At 40.8% G+C, this 20,328-nt stretch overlaps 1 protein-coding gene across 2 annotated transcripts in view; it reads right to left on the bottom strand.

Moving 5' to 3' along the window:
* The window catches only part of akap6 (A kinase (PRKA) anchor protein 6), a 187,565-nt gene that overhangs the window by 19,178 nt on the left and 148,059 nt on the right, over nt 1-20,328 (bottom strand). For both annotated transcript variants that reach the window (XM_037796614.1, XM_037796615.1), the window contains exons 17-18: nt 5,105-5,188; nt 4,625-4,777 (exon numbers count right to left, since the gene is read on the bottom strand). In XM_037796614.1, coding sequence (XP_037652542.1) covers nt 4,625-4,777; nt 5,105-5,188 — 237 coding nt within the window. The remainder of the gene's footprint in view (nt 1-4,624; nt 4,778-5,104; nt 5,189-20,328) is intronic.

Below are 20,328 nucleotides of genomic sequence, written 5' to 3'. Positions count from 1 at the left end.
TTTTTTTTAAATGGGAAATAAATCATAAAAATGAAAAAAAAACGAGAACTCAAAAAATATAAAAATACAAAAGAATATATTTAAAAAAATATATATATATCATATGAAACTAGAAAACCTAATGAATCCACCGGTACCAACCATGTCTTTATGATAATCACATGCAGTTTGGGGCAAGTCATAGTCAAGTCAGCACACTGACACACTGACAGCTGTTGTTGCCTGTTGGGCTGCAGTTTGCCATGTTATGATTGGAGCATATTGTTTTATGTTAAATGCAGTACCTGTGAGGGTTTCTGGACAATATCTGTCATTGTTTTGTGTTGATAATTGATTTACAATAATAAATATATACATACATTTACATAAAGCAGCATATTTGCCCATCCCATGTTGATAAGAGGATTAAATACTTGACAAATCTCCCTTTAAGGTACATTTAGAACAGATAAAACGTGTGTGATTAATATGCGATTAATGGTGATTAAATACTTTAAATGACTGACAGCCCTAATGGATGGAAACATACCTGAATGTTAGATTATTAGATAATGTAATAATAATAACTTTATTTATATATCACAAGAACAAGTTACAAAATGTTTTACGAAGATGTAAAAAGCAGGAATAATGAACAGATTGAACTGATCTTTTGGGGCGTCTTTGAGGGTGAGTTTAACAGATTTTGCAAAACAACTAGAAGCAAATTTGCAGCAATTTGTTGAGTTGTTTTCACAGTTTAGTGTATTTTTGCGTTGTTCGTGCGGTTATCTTTGCAGGGATAAATAAAGTTGCATTGAATTAAGTTGAATCAAAAACCATCAATATATGATGTTTTTAAACGTAAACTAAAAACCCATCTATTTAGTCTGGCTTTTATGTAGTGTTTTATAATTTTAAAGTTTTATTGTTTATACTTATTTTATTTGTCATCATTATTATAGTGTTTATTTTACTCTACTTTGTTTAATCAACATTTTATTGCTGATCATTATCTCTTCTATTCTATTTTATTTTATTTTAATACAATTTGCTTATTTTGTGTAGTTTCATAATTTGTATTTATCTATTTGTATTGTTATTTGCATTTTATTAATCCTTTATTATCTTAAATACCCATCTCTTATTGCTTTCTTATTCAATGAACTCTTATATTGGTTGTTTTGGTGCATTAGTCTCTAAATCCAGTTGTAACACTCAAAGCGTCTTTAAGCGCGGTGAGTGGTGGCTCATTTATGAACGTGGAATATTAGTGAGAATCAGTTAATAATTCTGCTGAACATGTGCCGAGACTCTCTCTCCTCTCTCTAGTACATTCACACATAAACACACACTTACACACAATGTAGAGGAGGAGAAGACAAATAACAGAGGCCAGACACTCTGACCTCGCTGCCTGGCTGGAGAGTAATTTCACTTCTACTGGAGATGGGAGAGGAATAAAGAGAGAGAGAGAGAGAGAGAGAGAGAGAGAGAGAGAGAGAAGGAGAGAGGGGGGGATGAAGTGTAGAGAGAGAAAGAAGCAGAGAGGCATATATCTGGCTGGTTTAGCTTATAAATGAACACTTCTGCTCAGTGATAAAATGATTGTCCTCTCCTGGTCTGTGTGTGTGTGTGTGTGTGTGTGTGTGTGTGAGTGTGTGTGTGTGTGTGTGTGTGTGTGTGTGTGTGTGTGTGCGTGTGCGTGTGTGTGTGTGTGCGTGTGTGTGTGTGTGTGTGCGTGTGCTTGAGAGAGTGTTTGTGTAAATGAGTCTGCTCGCTTTCCCATAAATGGCTGCCGGTGTGCATGTTTCCACCGGCTGATGTTTATGTGTGATTGTTTCTGCATGTATGAAAACAAATTATGTTACTGACCAAATCTGCACGTGTGTGAACTACAGGGCTGTTAATCAATTAACATATTTAATCAGGAATAATCGCATGATTGTACATAGTTAATCGTGATTAATCGCAAATTAATCACATTTTTTTATCAGTTCAAAATGTACCTTAAAGGGAGATTTGTCAGGTATTTAATCCTCTTATCAACATGGGAGTGGACAAATGTGCTGCTTTATGCAAATGTATGTATATGTTTATTATTGTAAATCAATTAACAACACAAATCAATGACAGATATTGTCCAGAAACCCTCACAGGTACTGCATTTAGCATAAAACAATATGCTCCAAATCACAACATGGCAAACTGCAACCCATTTACATTCACTGATCTGGAGGTCAGAGGTCAAGGGAGCCCTTTGAAAATGGACATGACAGTTTTTTCCTCGCCACAATTTAGCGTAACTTTGCAGCGTTATTTAACCTCCTTCATGACCAGCTAGTATGACATGGTTGGTACCGATGGATTCATCAGGTTTCTAGTTTCATGTGATACCAGTATCTCCACTCTAGCTTTAAAACTGAGCTGCTACAACCTAAAAATCACAAGTTGCGTTAGTTTTGTAGTAAAATATTTCCATTAAAGGTAGTATTTACCTCTCTCTCTTTCCTCCCACACCCCTCCCTCCCTCCCTCCCTCTGAGCTCTTAACACGTCGCTATCCGTCAATTAATTGCTGGCAATCAATAAATTGTCCCGTCGTGTGTGTGTGTGTGTGTGTGTGTGTGTGTATGTGCTCTCAAATGCACATGACACGTGTCTCTACATGCATTTATGTAACACAATATATATGTACTTACGTCAGTGTGGTTTTATGCTTATATAAGTGTGATATTTGTCTCTGCAGAACGCCTTGACCTTACATTCAAATGCACTCCTCCTTCCATCTCTATAGAACTTTATTCATCACTATTAGAAATATCCATAACAGCTCACATCAGGTGAATAACGCACTCATCTCTCTCTCTCATTCTACTGTCTCTGAGCCTCGATCGGTCCGAGCAGTTCGGCTCCTTCACGACCGATATTCCTCTAAACATCCGCGTCGTCCGGTCTTTCACGTCCTCACATGCCGAGCTGTCATCCTGCAGCGAGCGGCTCGTACCTGAGACGTGGAACCTGAAGCGGTTCATTGGCTGACGACGTTCTAATAAGACAGACCGTTTGGCGCCGTCGCCGTCGTGCCGGCAGACTACGCCCGGTGTTCTGATATGCAAACTGTCAACGTGTTAAAAATCTCATTTGCCAGGTTTTCTCTCTGTTTGTGGAGGAGGAGGTGGCAGACAGAGAAACACTGCTTCTGTGACACTGAGCGCTCCGGAGAACTAACAGATTAGTTTTATCAACCGGCTGCTTGTTGGACTGATTCAGAATGGAGCCGTCGTACGAAGCTTCAGCCTCTGAAGGCTTTACAAGTCTAAACAGAAACAGATAGTCTGGTTGGATATCAGTCCACTATCCCATCCATCTCATCAGAACAACTACAGGACATTATCATTATGACATTATCAAAATATAATGGACATAATGAAATGCAATTTACTTTTTGGCCTTTCTTTGAGAGAGACATTGATAGTTGTGAAAGGGGGAGAGAGAAATATGTGCCAGACAGTGTTGTAGAACATGCAGTGACTTGCAGAGCTCCATAAATGAATATAGTACGGGATACAGGGTTTTAATTGTGGATTATTATTATTATTTACAAATTACCTCACGTTTCTTAACCTTTCTCTGTCTAAAATAAAAGTAAATGACATTTATAATGAAATGAAATGGACATTATGAAAGGCAAACTCAATGTAGAAAGAGCTGACAACAGCAGAAACGCAGCTGTCGTGAACACCCAACGCGTGAATGACGCAGCCGCCAAGCGACGCAGCCGCCACGCTAAGGCAACAGTTTGGGTCCATGTCTACTTCCTGTCAGCTGATGTTATTTACATACACTGCAACAGGAAATAAACTGGAACACATTTAGAATATTTACGTTTAAAACCATGTAATGGTCTAAATATGGTATATTTGTGACATCACAAATGCACAGAAATCTAAATGGCTTGTTTGAAACGCACAATTTCTGAATACGGGCTGTGTGTATTTCTCCGTATATTGAGCGTTTTGATAGTTTAACAGTATTTATAAAGCACTTAAACCTGCTTTATAACATAAAAGACCTGAAAATCTCACTTTTTATAATATGGGTCCTTTAACAAAATTGTGTGTTAGTGTTAGTCGAGTAAGTAGCAAATGTCCTTAGAGTTGGACACGCCCTAAATGCACTATAGATGGTTTAAATAGGGCCCTATATCTTTAGACTTTATGAATACTTATATCTACTGTTATAATTGTTAGAGAGATGACAGGAGCATGGATGGTGCATCTTACTGTATAAGCTGGTCCTCAGATAATTCTTTTCTTATCTAACCACAACCAAACTGTGACCCAGACCTTAATAAAATGCTGTTTTATCCGGGGAACAAATAATAAAAGGAGAGATCAGTTTATGTTGATATCAAAGTTTGTGCTTTGTTCCGGAGTTGATGCTCATTTCACAAAACATCTCAACACTCTCGTGTCAGGTTGTAAAGACACACTGCAGCTTCAATCACAGCACCATCTGTCTTTCACGCTGCATCTTAGCATCGAATCAGCCGGTGACATGCTCAGCGAGTGTAACAGTGCGTCAGCTGACTGCCTGCAGTGCAGAATGAAGGATGTAAAGTGTAAATGTCAGAGCGCTCTAACCTGCTGCTCTCCCAGCTCTCTCTTCAGTCGGTTCTGCCACTGCAGCGCCTGCATCACGATCGCCTCCCACCTCCTCTCCAGGTTGATCGACAGCAGCTGCAGGGCCTCCCGGTGCTGCTCCGCCTCTGGGCCCACCTCCGCCATGGGGCCCGACTGTCCCAGAGGTGGGGGAACAGTTTTGTCAGAATTATAAAAGCTATTATCATGCTAATCATATGATTAAATGTTGACAATGTACAATGATATAACTCCTCTCTTCAAGGTTATGCTGTTTCATGAGGGTTTGGCACGGATTCTCCACCAGATCATCAGGAAATCAAGGTCATTTTAACATTTTTGAGGTAAATATTTGGTATTTTTTTCTTAAAAATGTAATAAAAGGAATACATTTATTTTACTGGTGCCAGTTTATAGTATGTGTTGAGTTTAAAATCTTCTTTGTCGGGTCAGTTGTGATGTGATTTTATTTGTTTTACCCACCTGGCTCTGTTGCAGCAGCTTCTGGCAGAGTTTAAGAACGGAGGCGACTCCTCGGCGTCGGGCTTTCACCTCCGAACACAGAGACTAGAGGGTGACACGAAAAGAAGAAAAAGGTCAACAAAACGCATGAAATATTCAAATTATTATAATTCAGATACAAAAACAACAATTTTAAGCTCGTGAAACATCTTCTACAGTTCGTGTCGCTGTCTGGCAGCACAAAGTCACGTGTTTTACATTTCTAGCTTGTTAAACAGAAATGCAAGAACACAGTTTTTATGTGCACTTTCACTTTCAGTTTCACCTCCAAATAAAGAGATTAAATAAACTGGATGAACTTTCCAACCTGTCTGATCATCTGATTGCTCTTGTTTCGATTAATTCGGTGAGTAAAATATTATTAAAAATGACAGAAATGATGGACAAAACTATGAAAATGAGACCAAAGTTGTAAAAACGGAATAATCCTTTAAACCAAAGTAAGAAACAAACAAAGTTAAAGATGTATTTAATCCTCTCATCAACATGGGAGTGGTCGAATATGCTTGCTTTATGCAAATGTATGTATATATTTATTATTGTAAATCAATTATCAACACAAAACAATGACAGATATTGTCCAGAAACCCTCACAGGTACTGCATATAGCATAAAACAATATGCTCCAATCATAACATGGCAAACTGCAGCTGTCAGTGTGTCAGTGTGCTGACTTGACTATGACTTGCCCCAAACTGCATGTGATTATCATAAAGACATGGTTTGTACCGATGGATTCATTAGGTTTTCTAGTTTCACATGATATTTTTTTTTTTTTTTTTTTAGATATATTCTTTTGTATTTTTATATTTTTGAGAATTCATTTTTTCATTTTTAGGATTTATTTCCCATTTAAAAAAAAAAATATTTTAGTATTTTTAAGATTGTTTTTTGTGTGTTTTTGAGATTTGTCTCCTGCATGTAATATATATATTTTTAGATTTTTAAAGTTTTCTTTTTAGATTTCATTTTTAGATTTGTAATACTTTCTTTCCATTTTTTTAAAATTTATTTTATTATTTTGAAGATTAATTTTGTGTGTGTTTTTGAGCTTTAAAACTGAGCAGCTTTAGAACTACAACCTAAAGATTAAATAACTAGTATGACATGGTTGCAACCAATGGATTCCTCAGGTTTTCTAGTATCATATATATATACATATATATATATAGAGAGCTAAAAATCACAAGTTACTTCAATGCATTAAAGAAATTAGTGGCGTTAAAACGAATTTGCGTTATGATCGCGTTAACTTTGACAGCCCTAGTTTCTATTCATCTTCCCAGTCCGCCACAGTTCGCTGCAGTTAAATTCAGGTCATTCACAACAACTAATCAGCATAAAGTCAAATTCAGCACACAGATCCTTGATCAGCACTAACAGTGCATAAAATAAATGACAACAGCCGATATCCCCCTCTGCTCTCCTCTCTGCTGCGGCTGTCTAATAAATGCAGAAAAGGGGGGAAAAGAAACACAAGGATTGGCAGTGCCTATTATAAATCACTATATGCTGATGAGTTTCCACACCCAAAGGTCAGCGAGTGTGTGTGTGTTTGCATGTTTGAATGTTTACTCATGCAGGCGTGTGCACAAGTGTGTGTGTGTGTGCAAACATATGCATGTATTTGTGAGTGTGTGTGACAGCATAGATGGGACCGCCTTACTCCTCTGCAGCGGGGACCAAACACGTCCAAGCCCCAAACTATTTATGCTAATCCTGCCCGCTCGCTGAAAAGCACTTCCTTTACATTTTCTTTACATTTTTCCAATAAATATTAAACACTATTACAATGAAATGGGATTCTCTTACTCTCTCTCTCTCTCTCTTTCCTGCACACACACTCACTCACTCAACTCTTCTTCTTCTTCTTCTGTCTTTCATCTCCTCGTTCTCGCTCTCTTCAGTTTAGCATATTTGTGGCTCGCTGTTGTCTAAACAGGAGATGAGGATGCAGAATACAGCAGACGGGATCAAGAGGACAAGCCCGGTGTGTGTTTGGGAGGTTGCAGGTAAATTTATTCCAAACAGGAGGTGTGTGTGTGTGTGTGTGTGTGTGTGTGTGTTACGTTGAAGGAGGAGGCTCGAAACAACAACAAAACGAGTGATACTCGCTCTGCGCCCAAATAAGTGCGGCAGACGGCGAGGAGCGAGCACGGGAAGATGAATTCAACTAGATTGAAGCTGGAACAATAATTCAGCGTTCGGTCATAGCTCTGAAATCTGCTCTACAAAGCCTGCTTCAACAACAGGAAGTAGAACTGAGGAATGCTTTGAGTATAAATAGGAGCTGGTGAAGACGAGTCAGATGTTGGGAGTGTTTGTAGAATCTGATTTCATCCACTTAGACAGAATAACTTTGACATCACAGTCAGCAAACATGGCAACACATGACAGCAGCTTAACGGGCTGTCAGACGGACATGATTCACTTTAATATATAATCAATACAGGCCGCCTACTGGCTGACACCCAAAGTGTGTTTTTACACTATTTTCTATTTTCATTTATTGTGAATTGGGCTCTGAGCGCTGCCAAAATACTTCTAGTGCACATCAGTACTGTGGTTAGATGCTTCAGACGGAGGACTGAAGCTGCTTCCTCCGGTTGGAGAGATAAATAGCGACAAAAACATTGCCCGAAAATGAAGCAAGGATAAGATCAGTGTAGGACGTTGATGATATGCGACTGATTGGTTAACCTGATCTCATGGGAAGGAGTACAAATAGCACAACATTTTCAGGATATTCCGCGTGTCATGATAACGCATTTTAGGCTTTTCTGGGCATCTATACGCCACAGTGTTAACGTTGGGAAACAGCTTTTCCCGTGTCATTTAACGCCACGTCGTTACCGTGAAACGCTCGCGGTTATGTTGAGGCAACAAAACCACCTAGTGAGGTTTAGGAAAAATATCATGGTTGGGCTTAAACTAAGTAAAATATGTACGTAAACACGTCACAAACATGGTTACCTTTGGACAAAAACAGCGGTTGAAAGTCCTGTGTTTGTTGGACCCATCCACCTCCACCAGTCTTTATTCTACGTCACTAGCATATTCATGCAGGATGTGTTTACATTGCAGTCAGTACAGACTACATGGCGTGAACAAGCCAAAAGCAAGAATGGCGTTGTTATTAGACGTGAAATGATTTACAAATTGCTGTGTTATTGATACGCCATTTAGTGAGACCGGGCTGGTTTGGTTAAGGCAACGTAAAACAAAAAAAACAGAGCGACGTTGCAATTCAGTCTAATGATTTAGCTCGTTAAATGTAGAGTTTGTGACCACGAGGAGTAGTACGGAGAATACTCTCACATGGGCGATGCTAGTTTGATGCTGTTCCACTCATGTAACAACTCTGAAATATCCAAATATTCATCTTTGCAAATGTTTCAAGAGGAAGTTAATGCATTCAGAGGATTTGTTAGGCCTCAAGGAAACACAATATGTTTAGCCAAGAAATTAATGTGCACATAACTTTGTTTGTTTACAAGAAAACTACACGAGAAAACAGACTTGAGTCCACTTCTGTTTGGTTAGTGAACGGGCCACTATTTGAGATTTTACGGTATTTTGGTTTTAGTTTTTTTTACCACCGCGTGGTTTCCCTGTTTTGTCTCCATAAAAAGCATTTTAAAAACACATTTTCAGTGGAGAGGACAAGTTTGAATACTGATAAATATCATTTTTTATCACCATAATCAGTGTGATGGATGCAGTTTGGTCAGCTTCAGATAGCAAAAAGTATTTTTCCTGAGAGTTTATTTTCAGACGGAGAGGAGAGAGAGAGAGAATCCTAAGTCTCTATTGTTTCTGCACTGCTGGTTTTTATGCACTGATCCCTCTTTCTCTCTCTCTCTCTCTCTCTCTCTCTCTCTCTCTCTCTCTCTCTCTCTCTCTCTCCGACAGGTCGAGCCTGGCTGGGCCCATATTGACTCAGAGGGCTCTACAGACACAGTCGGACAAATATTTGCTAAAAAGCTTTTCTTCCAAAATACATGGAAAGCCGTAGAGTGGCTGCAGAGAAAGAGAAAGAGAAAGAGACGGAGGATGTAGATATAGAGGGAGGGATGAGATGGACAGAAAAGCCGAAAAACAAGTGCGAGAGATAGGTCGACGGAGAAGAAGAGGAAGAGGAGAGGTAGAGTGAAAAGAGACAGAAGATTAAAGTGAGTTACAAAGAAACTGGGAGATAAAGAAGGATAGAAAAGATGAAGACAGAGAGCAACAGAAAGACAGAAACAACAAGCGAGAGAGACGGGAAATTAAAAACACATGAAAATCATTTAATCTTCTGATCAACAAAACTTTGGTTTATGCAGAAAAAAGGGAGGAGTGTGTCCAGTACGGTGACCTCAGGGTTGCATCTCTGCTTTTTGCAGACGATGTGCTGATGTTCTATTAAAATTTCACACAGAATGTGAATATTACACGTCGAAAAAGCGTTATACTTTTCCGGTCAATTCTTCTGAGCTTTCGCACCGTGAATAAAGGCATCAACCAATCACATTGTGCAGAACGGGTTGAGTTGCGTATATATTTATAAAACAACAACACGGAGGCTTTGTAGTCTGAACCAAGACGGCAAACCTCTTTTCAACCTTGACAAAGGCAGCGCAGACCACATCCACTCCTTCCGTTCTTACCTTTCACAATAAAAGCCCTAGACATATAGTATTCGCAGGCGAGTATTTCACATTCAGTATTCAGGCCTTAAGATGAAGCAAGAGATCGACAGGTGCATTGGTACCACGTCAACACTAATACCGACGTTGTACTAACTACACTGTTGTGGTGAAACACATGACCTTGAGTAGGAACCAAAAAACCTGAGACTGTGGATACAAGCCGCCTTAATTTCCTTGGGAAGGTGTTTCGCTCATCCTCAAAGACCAGGAGAGGAACTCAGACATCCAGAAGGTGCTCTGAGTAGAACCACTGCTCCTTCATGTTGAAAGACACGAGTTGAGGTCTTTAAGAATCTGATCAGGGTTTCTCCTGATCGTAGCCTCCTCCCGATTACACCTGGTAATACCCTGGATCCTCCGGAGGAGCTGGATAATGTGGCTAGAAAGAAGGGCGTCTAGGTAACCTCACTGGATGGTTTCTAGTGGACAAATTGGGGGTTCTTTGAGTCGTTATTACAGCTTAACGAGAACCAAAGAACCCTGGTGAGAACCCTCATCCGTCTCTGGGTGTGATGTTGTTTCTGTCTTCTGTGTCCGTCGTCTCTCTACGTGGTCAAACTCAAGGTCGACCAGCAGGAGACTCACAAAAACAACAAGTGATGTCTTTATCTCTCTCTCTCTCTCTCTCTCTCTCTTCATGTATTTCTCTGTCTGTCACTCAACATCCTGTCAGGAAGAGGTGACCGACTCGGGATAAACAAAAAGAAGAGGATCTGCTCTCCTCTTTCTTTAATTCCCCCTTCACTCTCTCTCTCTCTCTCTCTCTCTCTCCCACTCCATGCCCTCCTCTATCTCTCTCACTCTTAAATCTCCCTCTCCTAAAAACAAAATCCTCTTAACTCTCCTCCACCTCCTCATCTCCACAATCTAATTACCGAGACCTGCCGTGAAGAGAGGGATGGAGGGAGGGAGGGATGGAGGGAGGGAGGGAGGGAGGGAGGGAGCGATGGAGGGATGGAGGGAGGGAGGAGAGGATAGAGGAGAGTGGAGGTTGTTAGTGTGGCTGCTCTGTCAGTGGTTTTAAACAGTAAAGCACTTTGAAAAGAGAGACTAGGACTGGACAACATCTGAAATGGGCCGATACTATAACTAAGTTCTGGAGATGAAATCAAAAAAGAAGCTCAGCTTTGCCTAAATAAAACAACTCAGAAATGGTCCGATCAATAAATACTAGACTATAAATCTGACGAGATATTCAACATTTCACTTCATACCAAAGAAGTATTGAACATTGCTGCGCAGCTTGAAGGCCTTTACACATCGGGGGGGGGGGGGGGGGGGGGGGGGGGGGGCGTGACGAATAAACGACACAAAAATGTGAAATACTCGTCTGTGAATACTAAATTTTATGTCTAGGGCTTTTATTGTGAAAGTAAAAGAGGAAGGAATGGATCTGGTCTGCGCAGTTTTGTTGTATGGGAACGTATTTTTTTTTTCTGCCAAGGAAGAACCCTTTAAATTCTGGCAGCTGGATTCTCACGATATCATGAGTTCACATGAAAATCTGTCTCGTCAGGCTTCAAGCAAGAGTTTGATTGACGGATGGTTCATCCAATCACCTGCTGAGTATTTTCGATAGTGTCTGCCCTTTTCCAAACAGTTTCTAATGACGGCGAGATGGACATTTGGCTTTGGCAGAGGTCTGCGCTCTCTGACTGCCGTTCTGGCTCACACATTTGTATAGTTCATATAAGTGTCTGATCTGCCACATCATGGTTTAGGTTTGGTTAAGTTTAAGCCCAAAAATGACTTTAAATGCCTTCAAACTTGTGGATCTGTTACTCAAACTGGACTTCCTGGATCATCATTTACTCTCTCACTGGTACCTGAAGCAACAAGCAACAACTAATGCAGCCTTTTAAAGTTCTTTTAACACACATGAAGCAATCTTATACAAACTAAAAGACAGGAAAAGACGATGAGCAATATAGAGCGGCAGAAAGAGAGAGACAAACAACTGACAGAGAATAAAAACAACTGAGAGTAGGGACAAGAAGGAAAGAGGACAAGGACAAACTCCTGCGAGGAGAGACAGAAATAAAGAGAGAGAGAGGGAGGGGAGACGGATTTTGTGTGCGTGCGCGGTGACCCAGTGGATATTTCAATCAATTACCATTAATTAGAAATCTCTGATTAATTCTATTTGTTGATTAAGTCAATTAAAACCACAAGCACTCGTTATCGCACAACGAGCCTAATGAATTCCTGTCGACAATTTGTTCCCACACACATATTCCCTCTGCTGCTGCTAATACCGCCTACAGCTAACCAAACTTTGTCGTTTGCATATACTCTTCCCTCATCTCTCCCTCTTTTCTCTCCTCGTCTGACATTTCATGTCTTCCTTCCTGCACTCTTTCACTCCATCCATTCGCTATCTCACCGTTACTTCTTAATTTCTTTGTTCCAGTTTCTTCTATCTGACCGGCTGAAAAGTTAAAGTACGACCACAGTCGGCCTCTGGAGGTTTGTTCAAGAGCACCTTGTCACTGAGTGGGAGGAGTGTTCAGAAATCACTTCCTTCAGGGTTTTGGAGGCATAAATCTTTCACTCGCAGCCTTGTCCTCTCACCTCAAGGCTAGGGATTCCCAAACCGAGGTCCTCCACCTGGACTGGAAGTACAGTAAACATGGTTGCACACCAAATCTGCAACCTCACTCCCTCCTGAGATTCTAAGGTTTGTTTTGGAGAGAAACTCACTTTGCCAGTAAAATACCAGCGAAGGGCACGAAATGAAGTCAAAGGTTTAAAACCTCAAGGATCTTTCTCCTGTAGACACAGTTCAGTGTATTTGGGATTAGCTGCTGTGGTTTGCTGTGTTACGTTTTCACCTATTGTTATATACATATTGTTGTTTTGAGTGTGTTGGGTTTCTCCCGGTGACGTGAGAGGTCAGGAAGTGGTCGCTCATTTCCTCTTTTTCGTTTGTCTCATCTTTTCTGAGCGCTGGCCATTTTGAAAGTTTACTGACGGGACGAAGTTGCCGTGACGTCAGCCATTGGTTTGTGGAGTGCGGTTTTGAAGCCTCGAGTTCGGCATTTTGACCGTCGCCATCTTGGTTTTTGGCCGTAGTCATCAGTTTTTGGCCGTCGCCATCTTGTTTTTTGGCCGTCGTCATCTTGGTTTTTGGCCGTCGCCATCTTGTTTTTTTGCCGTCGGCATCTTGGTTTTGGGCCATCACCATCTTGGTTTTTGGCCGTCGCCATCTTGGTTTTTGGCCGTCACTATCTTGTTTTTTTGCCGTCGGCATCTTGGTTTTTGGCCGTCGCCATCTTGGTTTTTGACCGTTGCCTTCTTGTTTTTTTGCCGTCGGCATCTTGGTTTTTGGCCGTCACCATTTTGGTTTTTGGCCGTCGGCATCTTGTTTTTTGCCGTCACATTCTTGGTTGTTTGCCGTCACCATCTTGGTTTTTGGTCGTCGGCATCTTGGTTTTTGGCCGTCACCATCTTGGTTTTTTGCCGTCGGCATCTTGTGTTTTGCTGTCACCATTCGTTGTACGACGAAAACATGGACAACTCCCAGACCGGACAACGCCGTGGTAGCGACCTGTCAATCACAAGGTAGCCCCGCCCTAAAGCATCCCCTGCTTTATGGTCTATCTGACTCTAAATGGGACCATCATTTACTAAATGAACATCATGCTGTATTGAAGAAGACTTGAAACTAGCGATTGAGACCATAAACTCATGTTTACAATGTTTACTGAGGTAATAAATCAAGAGAGAAGTATCCAAACAACTATAGAATATGTCTACGGGGATTCTTAGTAATCCAGGTAATACAACATCTAGAAGGATGTCCACTCATCCAAGAGGCTTCTGTCCATATACGTGTACTGTATCTTATCTTGGGATGGATTTATAAGCTGAATATGAATATATCAAAGACTCCAAAGTGTTTTCATGTCGGACCTCAGTGACCGTCGCTTCTTTAAAAACATCATTTGAGTTTTCTCTGCTGATGTGCTCTGTATGATTTTGTAAGACTTCTTGGAACGGGTCACACGACATTATGCAGTGAAACTTGATGCCCTGCCTCCGCTGACCCAGAATCCATCTGTTTCCCGCTCCACGCTTTTTAACATCACACATAAATGGGGTCTGAAAGTCAGCGGGATTCGTTAAGGGCTTTTAGAGCAATTCACTGAAAATGGAAGCAGACAATAAAGTAAGATGTAGCTCTCCCACTCACTCCACCGCCCTGTTTGTGACATTTATGGCGAGAAACCTGGCAACCTGGATGCATTAACATATCAATTTAGTGCTCTGACAAAGTGAGAGCTCGACTCCGCAGTGAGACATTTATCTTTCCATTTTTGGATTTCTCCAGAATGACTCATGAAGAGGTCAGAGGTCACACAGTCATGTTGTAGTGATCCTATAAGATAAAGAAACAATGTGGAGGTGTTTTTCTCCAGCGTTACAAAACAGTGACACCTTTTAGTAAATATGGTAGCAGATATGAACACATAACCTGACTGACGCATTCTGAGTCAATAATCACATCATTCTGCTCGTATATACTCAAGTAAAGTACAAGTACCTCCACTTTGTACTTAAGCACAGTACTTGAGTTAATGTACTTAGTTACATTCGACCACTGCCCAAAGCATGATGGGAACTCCATCCATCCATCCATCCATCTTCAACCTCTTAGCAGCAGCTCTACTCCGAGTCCCTCACCGACGACTGAGCTTCTCACCCTATCTCTAAGGGAGCCACCCTCCTGAGGAAACCCATTTCGGCCGCTTGTACCCGATGGGAACTGTAGTGCCAAAAACTTGATCCAAATTAAATGAGAAGAAAGAACAAATAAACAAAAAGAACACATTGAGAGGGATACAACGGAAGCTGAGCTCAGACGTGTCGTAACTCTGCTTTAAAAACATCCGTTCAGTCTTTTGATTAAAGGAAACGGCGTTCATGTGAAAGTCAAAATGGATGACTGCTGACATCATCAGCTCTTATTGATTATTGTAAGTTATTAGCCAAAGTCCTTTTTCCTCCGCCGCTCGACGTGCGGCGACGTTTCAGGGATGAAAGCTCGACTCTTAAAATATTCATCAGCAGTAAACAAATGGAGGTTATATGAAGTCTCCGTGAGTGGAAGCATTTACTGTTCTCACTAATGCAGCCGACTTAAAACGCTGCTATCAATAAAAAACAATCTCCTTCTGTCTGTCTGCATTTCTCTGCATATTCCTCTTTTCAACTCTTCCTCTCATCCGTCTCTTTCTTTCTTTCTTTCTGCGTCTCACTTTACAGGCTTGTTTTTCCCTCTCTGATCACTCTCTCCATCTTTCCCTCGCTCAGTTTTCAGTTGTTCCTGCTCTCTTCCTTTACTTCTATCTTCTCTATCTCCATCTCTCACCTGGTCTCTATCCCTGGTTTTGTCTCTTCCTTCTGTTTTAGCAGATGAAAGTGATTTTCTCTTCCGTCTTTATTTGTCTCTCTCTCCTGACTCGGGTCTCCAGGGCCGCGTTTAGCTTTCTATCACAGGTATCACAACTGGAATAAACGTTAGGCTCCTAGTCGGTCAAACATCTGGTTATGGTAACACATGTTAAGCCTTTCATCTCCCCTACTGTGCCTCCTCCGTAGAAGCTGTAGAACTCTCAGTGGTTTTGTTTGTCCTCATGTTAGCCCGGTAGCAGCAGTAAGAACACAGAGCACCGTTACTACAGTGAAAACCATGCACCTCCAAATTGTTGATTTAGATTTTTTCAGGTCAAATGAATTAATAAATGTTCCTTTATGGGTCCAGAACGTTCTCCTGCTTCTTTAGCTAAATAAGCCACTTGATTGTCTAAAAACATGTGTTGTCACAACGCTGAAAAAAACACAACTCTTAGCTTAAGATGATATTTTGTTTTTACAGGACAGTGATGAAATGCAGATCAATCATGACAGACTCGAGAGGTACTCATGACGGCAGAGAGTTTAAGGTAAGAACTGCACAAATAGCCTCTAATACCCTATAAAGATATATCATTCTTATTATGCTTTTGTGGCCAAAACATATTGATTTTCTCTTCTTAAATGATTTCATTTGAAGTAAGGCCTGAAGAAGTGAAAGTATACAGAGTTTCACAAGAAAAAAGAAGTTAAAAGAAATGTAATTCTGTTTGTTTCTTCTTCTTCTTTCTTTCTTATCCCTAATCATCTGGCGAGCTGCTGGCCTTACAGCAACACCAACTGGTGCAAGAAATGTTTTTGCAATTTCAGAAAACGGCTTTAGAGTAATTTTGCATCGAGTTCAGCAACATCTTACAGGAGATGTACACATAAAGAAATGCTGTTGTTGCATTTGAATTCTGATTTTGGTCATAATGGAGATGGGATGGCTGTCAAACTGTCTAAAGAGATCCACACTAACATCCACTGCATGGATATTATATTAAACAAACTATTATAGGAAACAGCTGTGATTCTTCATACAGAGCTTTGAGATTGACGAATGTAATTCTGTGCTGTGTTCACTGTAAGCAACGTATCCTCATACAACGGTTCGTACGATATCTTACGATATCTTCCTCTTTTTCATTCGTTTTCCTTCGAATGTCCAGCAACACGTGTCAATTTCTGCTCGTTACAAGAATACAGTCTCTTCAAAATAAAATTCCGTCTTCACTGGAAACAACTTCCTTAGGTTTAAGCAACAAAACTACTTAGATAGGTTTAGGAAAAGATGGTGGTTTGGCTTAAAATAACTCCGGAAGTGCACGTAAGTTAACCGCTGGGACATGAACGGCGGTCTCCTGGTGAAAGTCTGGTGTTTTTTGACCCACCCATCTACCCCGACCTCCTCCCTACGCTGCGTTTATCGCTCTTTAAACATCTTGGTTCACAATTACGTGAATTACCCACAATTTTGTGGAATTCATACTTTTGGTAGGTATAGCTATGAACGGTGGATGAGACCAGCCTGCTGGAAGCTGTATAATGTAGGAACTAAATGAATATGAATATAAATAAAATAAGGACATCAGAGCTCACAGAATGAAGTTGAATGAAACTAAAATATCAAGTTATCTGGATGAATAGATCAAAAATCCAATGATAATAAACGGCCCTGAATGTCTGGACATTTCTCTCTCTTTTCTGTGTTCATCCCTCTTTCCTCTCTAGCTTCTTCTTCTCTGTCTCCATCATTCTCTCCGTTTCTTTCTGCATTTTTAGCAGACTAAAGAACTATTTCTTCTCCTTTTCTATTGCCATCTTTCTCCCATCCTCCTATCTCTCCTGACCGCTCTGTCTTCTCCTTCCTTGTCACTCTTTGCTGCCGTCTCTCTCTCTCTCTCTCTCTCTCTCTTTGTTTCTCAGGACTTTCTTCTCTTTTCCGTCTCTCTTCTGTTTTGATTCTCTCTCTCTCTCTCTCTCTCTCTCTCTCTGTCTCCACTCCTTTAAGCAGATGAAAGAGCAGAGTGTTTTCTTCTCCTCCCGAGCAGATGAAGATGAAAGTCTGATCGTGTTTGTTGGTGCCGTTACCGCGGCAACGTCTCACCTGTTTGCTTCGCCTTCAACCCCTAACGAGCAACTCTTAACGAGAAAACACCTCTTCAAAACACCAACGAGCGCACACACACACACACACACACACACACACACACACAGAGAGAGAGCCTGTGTTGTTGGCGGGGAGTCGGTGGATCTTTAATCCTCATCATGCAGCAGGTATCGATATCAGAGCCTCGCTGTCACCTTCTATTAGCTGCCTGAGAGAAGCTGAGGGGGAGATCATATACTGATGGGGGTGGGGGGGGTGTAGTTTGTGGACTATAGTGCGTATAGAAGTGATGTCACCTTACGCAGAAGTCACTTCATCAGTGGCAGACACACAATCACACTTGCCAACCATCCCGATTTTCAATTTTGTAGGGGTTTAACCTGCTGCCTCTGTCCTCATTTTCAATATAAACGGTAGAACAATAATTGAGAATGTAGTTAAGTTGTATAGAAACGTCATTTTTAGGTGACAGAGTCGCATTATAATGAGAGAAAATGTGGTGAAACCTGGTCCTGGATCTCACTGGGAGCCTCGTCATGTGACGGCAGTTTTAGAGCTTTGGAAACTAAAAACGGTTCAACAGTGTCGGAAATTTATAACCAAATTTACACCATGTGACAAAATGATGCACAATACACTCTCCAACAAGACAGTGCGAGCGCATATAGACGTTTACAAGCTACATACCAAGTTGTATATATTTATTTATCTTAAGCATCATTTTTAAATAAAGTTAAAGGATAGGTTTGTGCTCATAATGTTCCTTTTCCTGCTGGCGACTACCCTGTAGGTGACGGAGGATCCTCATTCTGTGCAGAAATAAATTACAAAAGCAGCCAAATCAAGTGTGTATCTTTGTCCTGGCAGTCGCGTGCAGGTTTACTGCCAGTGTTTTTTGTCCCGGCAACAAACCTACATGCGACTGCCATGAAATGTCAGGGCTTGATTAACCCACTCGGGGGCCCCGGGGCCAGACTGAACCGTGTGCCCTACTGAGACCCCCGAGGGGTCTGCGGTCCTGGGCCGCTGCCAACGCTTGGCCAGCTGGTAATCCGTTCTCCTATGTAGTTGTCATTCCATTTTCTGTGTTTGTCTGTTTAATCTACTTCACTGATGCTGAAATAAGGTAGAAATACTAGGGGCTGTCAATCCATTCAAATATCTAATCACGATTAATCACACATTTCTTATCTGTTCTAAATGAACCTTAAAGGGAGATTTGTCAAGTATTTAATCCTCTTATCAACATGGGAGTGGACAAATATGCTGCTTTAATGCAAATGTATGTATATATTTATTATTGTAAATCAATTAACAACACAAAACAATGACAGATATTGATCCAGAAACCCTCACAGGTACTGCATTTAGCATAAAACAATATGCTCAAATCATAACATGGCAAACTGCAGCCCAACAGGCAACAACAGCTGTCAGTGTGTCAGTGTGCTGACTTGACTATGACTTGCCCCAAACTGCATGTGATTATCATAAAGACATGGTTGGTACCGGTGGATTCATTAGGTTTTCTAGTTTCATATGATATATATATATATATATTTTTTAGATATATTCTGAGAATTAATTTTTTCATTTTTAAGATTTATTTCCCTTTTTTTTATTATATTTTAGTATTTTTAAGATGTTTTTTTTTGTGTTTTTGAGATTTGTCTCCTGCATGTTTTATATATATATATATATATATATATAATTTTATTTTTATTTTTAAAGTTTTATTTTTATATATTTTTTTTAGATTTCATTTTTGTATTTTTAATACATGTTTCCATTTTTTAAAATTTATTTTAATATTTTGAAGATTATTTTTTTGTGTGTTTTTGAGCTTTAAAACTGAGCAGCTTTAGAATTACAACATAAAAATCAAAGAACTAGTATGGCATGGTTGGTACCAATGGATTCCTCAGGTTTTCTAGTATCATATGTATATATATAGAGAGCTAAAAATCATGTGTCAGTGTGCTGACTTGCCCCAAACTGCATGTGATTATCATAAAGTGGGCATGTCTGTGAAGGCCGGCAACAAATCTAAAAGAAAGGCCCACCTAAAAATAGCAATATCACTTTAATTGTACGCTATATTTAGAATATTTTAACCGCTTTACCCTCACTGCCCTTTCTGATGGGGAACTGAAGCCGTTCGTATCCATCAATGCTCTCACCAAAGCCACACCAGACTCCATTGAAAAAGCTATGTCTGAAACATAGACTGTATAGCTGTCTGACGGCAAGGTAAACCGGTGAAAATCACATATCTGGAGGTCAGAGGTCAAGGGACCCTTTTGAAAATGCCCCTGACAGTTATTCCTCACCAAAATTTAGCGTAAGTTTGGAGCGTTATTTAACCGTGGTTGGTACCGATGGTTTCATTAGGTTTACTAGTTTACTAGGATACCAGGATGTTCACTCTGAGGTGAGATGGGGGGTGTATGAACAACAGGAGGTGGGCGGGGCAACAAGCCATGAATGGTGCGAGGAAGGCCAGATACAAATCTCACAAAAACGGCAGGAGGACGGAGAGCTGGAAATAGAAAGGAGTGATGGAGGGGGGGCCATGTGCTACAGATGATGAGGAGGACCGGAGGGCAAAGATCACGACTGGAGGGGTCTGGGGGGGGCGAGGAGGCTGTGGGTTACTAACAGTAGGGGAGGACAGGTTCATCTACTGTCAACAGCAGGGGACGGAGGGACGGAGGGATGGAGGGAGGGACGGAGGGAGGGTGGGGGGGAGTGACGGAGCAGCTGAACGGATAACAAGAAAGAGGAAGAAAGGAGGACGGGAAAAAAGACAGGAAGATACACGGGAGAGGAATAAAGAGGAGAATAGAGACGGATAGATAAAGAAAGGAGAGACAGATGGACAGATAGAGAGACAGAGGAGGGCAGCTTCACTTCAGAAGAACGAGCTGAACGCTCACACTGATATCCACAATCTATGCTAGCATCTGTGTGTGTGTGTGTGTGTATGT

This window comes from Sebastes umbrosus, chromosome 16 (assembly GCF_015220745.1).
Source record: "Sebastes umbrosus isolate fSebUmb1 chromosome 16, fSebUmb1.pri, whole genome shotgun sequence".
Classification (NCBI taxonomy): domain Eukaryota; kingdom Metazoa; phylum Chordata; class Actinopteri; order Perciformes; family Sebastidae; genus Sebastes; species Sebastes umbrosus.
This window is presented reverse-complemented; position numbering and strand designations above follow the sequence as displayed.